General features: G+C 43.5%; 1 protein-coding gene across 1 annotated transcript; it reads right to left on the bottom strand.

Moving 5' to 3' along the window:
• Positions 1 to 3976: 3976 nt before the first annotated feature.
• On the bottom strand, positions 3977 to 11124 carry LOC125725314 (neurofilament medium polypeptide-like). The gene is made up of 4 exons (XM_049002152.1): positions 10026 to 11124; positions 7134 to 7333; positions 6663 to 6787; positions 3977 to 5850 (listed from the first exon to the last, which is right to left on the bottom strand). The coding sequence occupies exons 1-4, from the start codon at positions 10840 to 10842 to the stop codon at positions 4557 to 4559; spliced, it is 2436 nt and encodes an 811-aa protein (XP_048858109.1). The 5' UTR covers positions 10843 to 11124; the 3' UTR covers positions 3977 to 4556.
• Positions 11125 to 11370: the final 246 nt, after the last annotated feature.

Below are 11370 nucleotides of genomic sequence, written 5' to 3'. Positions count from 1 at the left end.
CTGACCAGCTTCCTCCCCCACCAGCGGAGCCAACCCACCACCAGGTGGTGATCAGTTGACAGGTCCGCCCCTCTCCTCACCCGAGTGTCCAATACATGTGGCCACAAGTCCGATGACGCGACCACAAAGTCGATCATTGAACTGCGGCCTAGAGTGTCCTGGTGCCAAGTGCACATATGGACACCCTTATGCTTGAACACGGTGTTCAATATGGATAATCCGTGACGAGCACAGAAGTCCAATAACAAAATACCACTTGGGTTCAGATTGGGGGACCATTCCTCCTAATCACGCCACTCCAGGTCTCACTGTCATTGCCCACGTGAGCATTGAAGTCCCCCAGCAGAACAAGAGTCCCCAGGAGGAGGAGCGCTCTCCAACACCCCTTCCATGGACTCCAAAAAGGGTGGGTATTCTGAACTGCCGCTTAGCGCATAAGCGCAAACAACAGTCAGGACCCATCCCCCCACCCGAAGGCGAAGGGAGGCTACTCTTTCGTACACCGCGGTAAACCCCAATGTACAGGCACCCAGCCAAGGGGCAATAAGTATGCCCACGCCTGCTTCTAGAGTGGAAGAGGGTCCAACCCCCTTCGAGGAGACTGGTTCCAGATCCTAAGCCGTGCGTCGAGGTGAACCCGACTACATCTAGTTGGAACCTCTCAGCCTCGCGCACCAGCTCAGGCTCCTTCCCCACCAGAGAGGTCACATTCCATGTCCTTAGAGCTAGCTTCTGCAGCCGAGGATCAGACTGCCAAGGTCCCTGCCTTCAGCCACTGCCCAACTCGGACTGCACCCGACCCCTTTGACCCCTCCTACAGCTGGTGAGCTAATTGGAGGGGGGACCCACGTGCCTTCTTCGGGCTGTGCCTGACCAGGCCCCATGGGTGTAGGCCTGGCCACCAGGCGCTCGCCATCGAGCCCCACCCCCAGGCCAGGCTCCAGTGGGAGGCCCCGGCGACCCGCATTCGGGTGAGGGAAAACGTGTGCCTATGTTTTTGTTCATCTAAGGGGTCTTTTGGTTCCTTCTGGTTCCTCAGCCAGGACCCGTTGGTCTTGGGTGACACTACCAGGGGCATAAAGCCCCAGGAAACTTAGCTCCTGGGATCACTGGACCACGCAAATCCCTCCACCACGATAAGGTCTCGGCTCCAGGAAGGGTTGTTTATCAAGACTTAATTTTAAAATATATATTGCCCTTCCTGCAAAACACCCGCAAGCTTTGACTGTACTATACACTATATACACACACAAACAATATCCATATAGTATCCAAGTAGTATTGCATTTATAAAATGTAACTAGAAAACCCCTTTTATTGTGCTGTCTTGCTATGCTTCCTCGCAGATAATACTTGTCAAATTGGAACGAGTGTCTTCTGTTCAAGTAATTTAGCTGTGGAGCTTAATGAAAAATGGCGGGACCACAATTCACCTCAGTTAGAGCACCGCTCTAGCAGATCATAGCTTCTCTGGCTAAAATTATAGTAAATGTTAGATGTAGGTAGATTATAAAATACAAATGCCGCACACAAGCAGCTTACAAGAGTCGAACCGTCACAAATTATTACACGTCATTCGTGATGGAGCCTGTTACTCCAACTCAGGAACTTATCGGAGATGGCAGGTGAAGGCAGAATTTGCACCCTTGCTGGGAAATGCGACAGGTATACTGTAAGCTATAACCTTATGGAAACAGAGTGGACAATACTTACTGAGAAATAAAACAAAAGTAAGTACATAATCCATACTTAAAACACTGATATCAAAAAAAAAAATCCACATTTAATTGTTTAGCCCTAATGCTGATCGAAGACGTCTACTACCACTGCTAAGCCCACCGCGCAAATCGTCGTTAAAACATTTTTTGAAACGAACAAGTTTTGAAATACGGCTGCAATAAACGTCATTTACGACATAAAACACTGACACATTTATCTTTATAAAAAGTAGATTTACTCACATTTATACTCACGTATAAATTGTCTGACAACCTCCGACGAGCATTTTTCACGCGCTGCTTCTTTTCACTGCAGTTTAAACCATAAGCCTGTCAGATGAATTGCGCATGCGTGAGAATGCGTCCACCTCACGCCTGTATATTCCACTACAGTTTATCTGAATTAAACAACGCATGTCGTCTACATTAAAGTATTATTCTTAATATAAATACAGTGAAATTGTGATTTATATATTACAATTAACACACCAAAAAGAAACGCGTATATCAACATTGATTTCACCACTGAATATAAATTGATTCAATGTTGAATATTTTCAGTAATATCTATGCTGACTCAGCATCTTATTTTCAACGTTGAGTCACTACTTTATATCGACATTCAATCAAGGTTGCTACGATCAATTTTTCAATATTGAAGATCAATTCAGTTTCAACGTTGATAATTTAACACTGAGCATAACTCGACATATTTAACTATATTTCAACGTCAAAACGAAAACATGTTGCTATCTGGGAACTTACAGGAGGCGGTATCCGCCTCTACTGTAACGAAGCTAACAGCAAAATAACTACTTACTGCACGATATGCAAAACAAAACCCGGCTGAAAAATTATTAGGAACAGCAAGAAAACACTGACCAACACAGAGCTAACGAGAAAGTCATTCTTCCTGAGACGCTGCAGGTGGAATCTTTAAATCCTTCAGTGGCGGGAGTTTTAGGATAGGCGTCTCCAATCAGGGAACATGCCGACATTCACACAACCACATTAACAAGTCGGTGGGACGGGCAGATCCCTTCCCCAATAAGCTCTGAATTGATCAACTGGAGACGAGATGACAGAGTCAGCTAACAAGTTCCGTCTTAAACCTACAGAAAGCAACAGGAATAAAGAAAAAAGAACGTGCCACCACATGTAACACCAATGGTAGAATTAAGTCTCAGTTGTGATTCTTGCCACACATTGGAGAGAGGAACTAATAACTGAATAGGCATATCGGTGTTGTGTGGCCTTGTGGGTTAAGCCTGTGACCCGGTGATGGGAAGGTTGCTCCAAGGACTACCTGACCTTGCTTTCAAGATTCAAAGCTTTTATTGTCATATGTACCGTAGAAAAGTGCATTTCCCTGTGCAATGAAATTCTTACTTTGCTGTCCACACGAAAATGCACATGGCTTTGGTTGAAAGTGACTAAATCAGAATTTATGACTAGAGCATTGTGAAGGGGACAACATAAGTAATGAGAGCTTATACATTTACCATTACCCTTCACAGGGTGCCTAGGGTCAGCCATGTGTCAGAGCTGACCCTCCTGACCAATTAAATCAAGTCACCCTGTGTCCCTTACTGCTCTCCTAGTAGATCACAACACAGTAAATTACATTCCCAGCAGCTTGCTGCACACAATTTTAAGATGAATACTCTGGAGTTTCTTGTGAGACCATCAGTGTAATCCATCCAGTCCAATCTGCTATTTAAATGGTACTCATATGACCACAACCTCTCTTTGTCCTCTCCTTGGATCCTGTTTTGTTTCTGAAACTGAACTGGTGTTATGGATTTGTATCAGCCTCCTGTATTTACTTTCATCTCCATTGTCAATACACCCACCAATGAAGGAATCAGAATCTTTCCCTGTTTATTCCTGTTGCATTCATGTTTGATTGTGGAAAAACAACTGTTGAACAAGAATATATCTAAAGAATGCTGTAATAGCTCAGAAGGATCACTTAACGCTGAAAAAGGTGTGGAAGAGCTCTAAACTCGCAGCAGGGTCTTAAAATCAGTGATCTGCATTATTTATGACTCCCAGTGCTTGGGAGCTTGGGCTGGAGTGTACTCACAATACTGCCTTACGTGCTGACCGGATGTGCTGTAGTATGAACTTAGAATACAGCCCACCCTCCATTTAATGGCATTTTAACTAAGCAGGCCTCTGACCTGAATTCAAAGGATTATTGCAGCAATGTACCAAAAATCCAGCATGTACACCAGTTACAAGAAAGAGAACAGAAGAAGTTTTCCGTTCATTATTCAGCTCTGTTTATTGGGTTCTTATTGCATGATCTCAGCAGTTAATACATTTCTTAATCAACTGTTACAGACATGGATTGCATCATTATCTGAAAACAGACAAGAAACAGTGTAAGGTGCACAACAAGCATTTTCATTATATTTTCCACTTAATTTTTCTGTAAATTAATAAATATATCCTTATCTATACATTTTCAGTTTGTCTTTCTCTTCTTCAGCGTTAACTTCAAAAGCTATTTTCCAAGACATAGCCACCAATCTCTAACTTTACGTCAGTTAAATGCACTTAATAATTAGGGCAGTCATCACAATCAAGTGTAAGAAAGCATTCTGCATTCACTACAATCATATATAGAAGCTATCATAACATGTTTTGGTCATCACATGTTTTATTAGCTAAAGAAACACTATTGCTTGTTTACTTTGCTTGCTTGCTTTGGCCACCCATGTTGAGAAAGGCTGCTCGGTTGCGTGTGGTGTCTCCTTCCCCTGCTGCTCTTTGGCATCGGTTTACCTATGACCTTGCCCGACGCTGCCACTACACACTATTGCCATTGACGACTCACTTCTTCACTTTCTCCTCAGCCACCTTAGCTTCTTTTGTGTCAGTGCTAGAGGACTTTTCTGCTTTCTCTGTCTTGGGGCTGGGTGTGTCCTTTGTGGCAACCTTTAGGGCTTCCTTCTCTTCTTTCTTGGGCTCAGGTTTTTCTTCCTCCTTCTTGGGCTCAGGTTTCTTCTCCTCTTTCTTGGGCTCAGGTTTCTCTTCCTCTTTCTTGGGCTCAGGTTTCTTCTCCTCTTTCTTGGGCTCAGGTTTTTCTTCCTCCTTGGGCTCAGGCTTCTTCTCCACTTTCTTGGGCTCAGGCTTCTCTTCCTCCTTTTTTGGCTCAGGTTTCTCCTCCACCTTCTTGACCTCAGGCTTTTCATCTTCCTTGGGTTTCTCCTCCACCTTAGCTGGTTTTTCCTCAGGTTTTGTAGGAGCTGGCTTCTCATCCTCCTTCTTAGTCACAACAGGCACCTCTTTAGGTGGGGCCTTAGGGACGGGCACCTCCTCGGCAGGTTTAGCTGGAGCTTTGGAGGTGTCCTCTTTCTTAGTAGGTTCTTCAGGTTTACTTTCCTTCTTGTCTTCCTTAATTTCGTCTTTCTTCTCAGACTCTTTTTCTTTAGGCTTGCTTTCAAGCTTCTCCTCTGTCTTAGCTTCTGGCTCTTTTTTAGTCTCCTCCTTGGTTGGCTGTGGTTGTTCTTTTGGTTTCTCCTCCTTAGGAGCTGCTGGCTTGGGCTTTTCCTCCACAGGAGACTTCTTCTCCTGGACAGGTGATTTGGGTGCTGGGGATTTGGACTCTGGAGATTTGTCTGCTGGTGGTTTTTCAGCGAGAGGCTTCTCAGCAGGTGGGGATTTCGGCTCTGGTGATTTGGGTTTTGGGGATTTTACAGGTGACTTGGCTTCTGGAGACTTAACTGCAGGTGATTTTGGCTCAGGTGATTTTTCTGGTGACTTGGATTTTTCTTTCTCTTCTCCGGCTGCAGCTTTAGCGTCTTCTTTAACTTCTTCTTCACCCTCCTTTTCCTCTTCCTCCTCAGCCTTCATTTCTTCCTCTTCACCCTCCTCTGCTTCGCCTTCCTCTCCTTCTGATTTAGCTTCTTCTTTCTCCCCCTCTTCTTCTTTCTCGGCCTCGTCCTCATTTTCAGTCACTTCCTCTGTCACTTGGGTCTCATCAGTCTGTTCTTCCAAAATGACAGTATCAGAAATCTCTTCTGATTTCACCTTGACACGAGCAGTGATTTTTGTGGTGGTGTCAATGTAAGAGTAAGGACTCATGCTGGAAATAAACCTTGATTCCTCTCCCTCAAGCAGTTTCCTGTCAAAAAACAAAACAAATAATATTTCTGAATAAAACACTTCCCATACTTTACAGTAGGTAAGCCAAGAATGCCTGAGCTTGCAATTACTTTTCAATGCCATTATCTTGACATGATGCGACAATTATCTTGTTATCTCCAGATAAAGCTTATTTCCTCATGAAAGCAAGATAATCTGTCTTCTCTAGATCACAAAGCTTGTTTTCTCCTGATAAGGAGTTATTTAATTTTCTGCTGTATTTTGACTTTGTTGGGGAGGGGGTGAACTGCTAGGGACATTACTAATTTAAACAAGTTCTTAATTGCCCTGGTAAACACTAAACCCCTGCACAAAATGCCACTTTTCAGTACCAAAGGAGAAAAGATAATGATGGTATCTGTGCAGCGTCCATCTACATCTTTGCATAGTGCCGGAATACAGCTTTGAGTTTTATTATACATATTTTAACTTTAACACACACACACACAAGAATATCATATTGATAAATAGCTCCAATTTTTACTGACTTCATGGCACGCTCTTATTAGGAGTCATTAAAATGTTGTTTTATACCTTGCCAAAAAAAAAACAGTCAGACAACATAAAGCTAATAACAAATCAGTTGCTATGACATCCCGAAATTCTAGAAAAAACGAGCTCCATCATTCAATTTCTCAAGATATTATATTTGTTATAACGGCATTAAAAAATAACTGCCAGCATGGCTGTTCTCAGCTTCATTATTAAAGAATTGTGAAATAAAAATTGTCCACTTGGCAGTCTGTCATCTGCCTGACTAATTGTGGTATTTAATGAAAAATGTACACTTACCTGTAAGCGGCAATCTCAATATCAAGTGCCATTTTGACATTCAGAAGGTCCTGGTATTCCCTCAACTGGCTGGCCATCTCATATTTCGTATTTTTTAGTTCGTTTTCCAACTGATGGATCGTTTCCTATAAAAAGCCACATATGACATAAACACACACACACACACAAAGTCACAACCCAGCATTTAACTACATCTACATTTCCATGTGTTTGCTGACCACAGGGACTCACAGTAACTCGGTTTCCAGGCTCAAAATCAATATCGCATGTCTATTGCATCTAGTAAAACATTATGACATTTGTATCTTATGCGATCATAATATACCACTAATACAAAATCCAGGTGAGGAAATCTGATTTAGATGGTGATTTTTGCTACTGGATTTTGAGTGTCCTATATTTGAGTGTCCTTTGAAATAAGTTGGTGAGGTTAAAAATAAAGTGCTAATGAATGAAGACGGAAGCCCCCACCTGCAGGGAGGCCACATCACCGTGGTGGCGGTCCTCAATGTCAATGCGCTGACGCTCCAGGGATTCCTTGGTTCCCTTCAGCGTCTCCAGCTCGATGGTGCGTGACTGCAGCTGCCGGCGGTGCTCGCCAATCTCGTCCTGCGCGCCACGGATGGCATCATTATTGAAGCGGGCTGCCTCCGACAGCTTCTCCATGCGCACTGTCATGTGACAAGAGCAGGGCAAATGTCACACATGCTATTCACAAACAGCTATCATTACCCCATCATGCTGACAGTTTTTGAAACCAGTGATTTGGTCCTGGCGGAGCCATTTTGTCCCTTTTTAAATATCTGTCCAGCTATAAATATTCTGCCTGTTAAAATTATACACACAGACTTTCAGGTGAACAGCACACACAAACACACACGCTCATGTACAAAGAGTGAACTGCCTTTACCCAGTACCAGCCAGTATTAATATGTTCTAGCTGTCAGTATTTTTGTAAAGAGAACTTACATACTTGGGGCAAAACTAAAAATGCATTTATACAAGTATTGGTGCACCTACAGTGTATGGACAAAAACCATACAAAAAAATACTAGTTTGTATTTTGTTAATTTGTGACTCATATGTCTCAGTTTTGGCCTCACTGAAATTATCTAGATTCGTATTAGACCTTATTCAGTATAGGTTATACTATCTGTGGTTTAACTATCATATGAAAAGTCTACAATGAGGATTTTAAAATGAAATGCACTATTAAATTAAGAATGGTCCACTTACCCAAAATGCTACTACTGTCTGAAGAACAACTCTATATGTAAGATACTACCTGTTGCCTGTGTGTGTTATTAGATATCTTCTAGCTGAGCTATAGCTATGGATCAGTTCACTAGTAAATACACTAGCAGATTCTGGCTTTGAGTTAAGATGTCCGTTCTCAGCAGTTACTGCAGGAGATATTCTTCAGATATGTTAAGCACAAGCCAGTGCTCTCCTTCCAGACCAGACCAATGGTGCCTAATCTCTCTCCAGAAATTAATGTGTGTTGTATAATTCCTGTCGCATGTAACTGAGGATCCCGTGTGAGACTAAACATAAGACAATTAAGCAGTCTGCTCAAGTGTATTTAGTGATTACATTTTTGTAGTCATGTGTTGTCTGTTACATTGTTTACAATCATGATTTGGTTTAACTTAATGGGATCTGAAAAGGATTCCGGGATTTCAAAGCCCCATTTCATTCATCACTATGATTCAGTCTGTTTTACAATAACTGATGAAGATTTGAAGCTCCTCACTCTACTGCGTTAGCAATCTTGCAAATCAGAATTATATTGTGGGGAGTATTCAGCTGCCTGGACCTGCACACCATGCAGCAACACAACGCACATGCTGCACACACACATTCACATACAACCTCACAGGTATAACTCACACTGCATGGCACTCATCAACACAGGCATGTACAACAAAACAACCAACCAACCAAACAAAAAATAGTAAACCAAAAACCATGCATATTACATCCTCTTTATTCCTTGTTAAAACCTTTGATGATCCAGAAATTTCCCTATTTTAGCCATTGAAATATAAATGATTAGTATGCAATACTCTCTATTTCAATACATTTATACTATCGTTTCCTGATGATCCCTGATTTTGTCTTGTTTTAATATTGACTTCTGGATACCTTACAACATCGTTTCCATGTATATAAACGGAAAATGTAGTTTATTGACAACAGATTTATAAGCAAACACAGGCAAACCCATACACTGCAATGAACAATGCATGCATGGACACACCCACTACTACTTAATTCCCAGCCTCACCCTGCGGCTGCCTGGAGTGGCGTTGGTACCACGGCTCCCCCTAGTGTTAAGTACAGGGATAGAAATTATCAGAAGTTATTTATTAGGGGACCTGACTAACGCATGAAATGTTAAAATTCTAAGTTGTAATACGTTAATTTTGATTATTTTTAAAAACGTTTGAACTTTAGTGCTCAATTTGATCCCTATGTATTAGACACAAGTTATTACAGCACCACCGCGTCACTGGCTAACGCTAATTGCTGACTCATTGCACCCTTCCTCGTCATCCTGCAGAATATTGTCATACACATCTCAATACCCCCAGATGTGCTGAAGGAATAAGTCTCCTGAAATATTATGTTTCAGGAGATTTATTATATATATAGAAATTACACACGCACACATACATCTCTCAGAGTCATGTATTAATTTCTTTAAGGGTACCGCCAGGTGTTTTGTAAATAAACAGAAAGGCAGGTTATGGGCGAAATGCATGTGGTCGGCAGCAGACAAGCAGGTCATGGGTGGGCAGAGAAGCGTCACCGGAGACCGTGACACTGCAGAAGTCAGCATTGCGGAGAAGCTCATTGATTACGTTACTATTTATTCCGCCGTTTTACCTGCATGGACAACCTGCAGCTTATGTTTGGGCACCAATAATATATTTAGATTATGCTGCTTTGACATAATATAATGACCTCAGATAAAACACGCCCTTTATTTCAAACGCAGTAAACTAGGATAGGGATTTATGATATAGGCAATCTCTCTTTGTCTCACATTAAACTCACAATTTAATAACAGATGTGTCTCGCTCGTATTGTTATTTGAAAAATACGTCTTATTCGTGTTAAAAATGAAAAATCAAAGAAACATTGAAGTACCCTGCACATGTAAGGCGCAGACCCGGTTAAAGTACTGGAGTTCCCCGCGCTTCCCAATATCCCTCTTCTGCGTAACTGAAGGTGATGCGGGCTTTGGTAATTACATTTTACATAATACAGGGAACAGTACAGTCTAGCCCAGCAGAGTATCCAACTAAAGCAGATCGGCGCTGAACACCTAAGCATAGGGGCTGGACCGAGGGGGCTCACCTTTAAACCACTCCTCCGCCTGTATGGCGCTCTTAGACGCATGGCCGTCCAGCTGACTCCGTATCTCCCGAAGGGCACTGGTAACGTCCGCCTTCATGATGTCCCTCACCTCCAAGGTCACCTGGGAACTCTGGATCTGCGCCAAGAGATCTCCCACCTCTTCCTCGTGGTTCTTCTTCAGGAAGGCGGCCTCATCCTGGAGCGACTGCAACTTCTTGTCGAGCTCCAGGCGAGCCAAGCCGGACTCGTCGATGTACTTGGTCATGGCCCTGATGGCAGCCTCCAGTTCCTCCCGGTTACGAGCCTCGTCGTCCAGCCGCTGCTTCAGGTGCTGGATGTCCTCCTCTATGTGCTCCTGCTCCAGCTGCACCTGGGCTTTTTCACTGCTCAGCTGCAGCACCAGGCTGCGCAGGTCCCCGATCTCCCGCTCGTAGAGCTCACCGATGGCCGAGCGGCCGCTCTGGCTCTGCCTCAGTGCCAGCGCTTCGGCTTCCAGGTTTTTGTTCTGCAGCTCCAGCTGCCGCACCTTGTCGATGTAGCCGGCGAAGCGGTCGTTCAGCACCTGCAACATCTCCTTCTCGTTGCGGGACCTCATGTCTCCGTTGAAAGACTCCAGGCTATCGGTGGAGGAAATCAGGCTATAGCCGCCCACGCCCCCGCGACGGTAGGAGGACGGTGCGGAGCTCCTGGACCAGGTCTGAGAGTGAAATCCGCTGGAAGCAACGGAGCCGGCCGACCTGTAGGCGCGGCGCTGAGGCTCAGCGAGCACCTTGCGATAGGTGCTGCCGCCGTATAGGTTATCCAGTGTATAGCTCATCTTTCCCCCCGATCAGGAGCACTGCGGCAGGTCGTGGGGCTGCTCCGCTTTATATAGGGTGGCGAGGCGGAGGCAAACACAGCAATTCAGCATCACCCAACTGAGAGCAACCTGTACCTCTTAAAGGAGCCCCGGCGCTCGAAATGTGTATCCCATCTTAAAATGTGCAAAATTTGCCTATTTATTCCGCTGTCGGCTGCATGTATACGAGCTTTAAAACACATGAAAACATAATTTTAATACTGATGTACATCGGTATTAAAAGTAATAGTTTTCATATCTAGTACTATATATACTAATAAGTGGGAATGCGACATTCCCCAAGTACAGATACAATTGGATGTAGTACAGCTTCAGTCTACTACATACTCAGCTAACCAGGTCTAGCTTTTTGCAGAAAGACTATATGGTAAATTATAGATCATTACCTGATTTTGTTTATTGAAAAGTATTAAAACTCACCCAGTAAAATAAGGTATAAGCCAAATGTAGAATTCTGAATTACCTTTTTATGTCATCTTCATCCGA

Source organism: Brienomyrus brachyistius, chromosome 2 (assembly GCF_023856365.1).
Source record: "Brienomyrus brachyistius isolate T26 chromosome 2, BBRACH_0.4, whole genome shotgun sequence".
In the NCBI taxonomy this organism is placed as follows: Eukaryota; Metazoa; Chordata; class Actinopteri; order Osteoglossiformes; family Mormyridae; genus Brienomyrus; species Brienomyrus brachyistius.
Note: the sequence above shows the minus strand (reverse complement) of the source record. Positions and strands in the feature narration are given on the sequence as shown.

What these genes read in the sequence shown, in the direction of transcription:
- LOC125725314 (XM_049002152.1), bottom strand. Translation starts at nt 10,842, where the DNA reads ATGAGCTATACACTGGATAACCTATACGGCGGCAGCACCTATCGCAAG. An exon ending in GTGATGTGGCCTCCCTGCAG is followed by an intron (nt 6,788 to 7,133) that starts GTGGGGGCTTCC and finishes GGCTTTTTATAG; the next exon opens with GAAACGATCCATCAGTTGGA. An exon ending in ATTGAGATTGCCGCTTACAG is followed by an intron (nt 5,851 to 6,662) that starts GTAAGTGTACAT and finishes GTTTTTTGACAG; the next exon opens with GAAACTGCTTGAGGGAGAGG.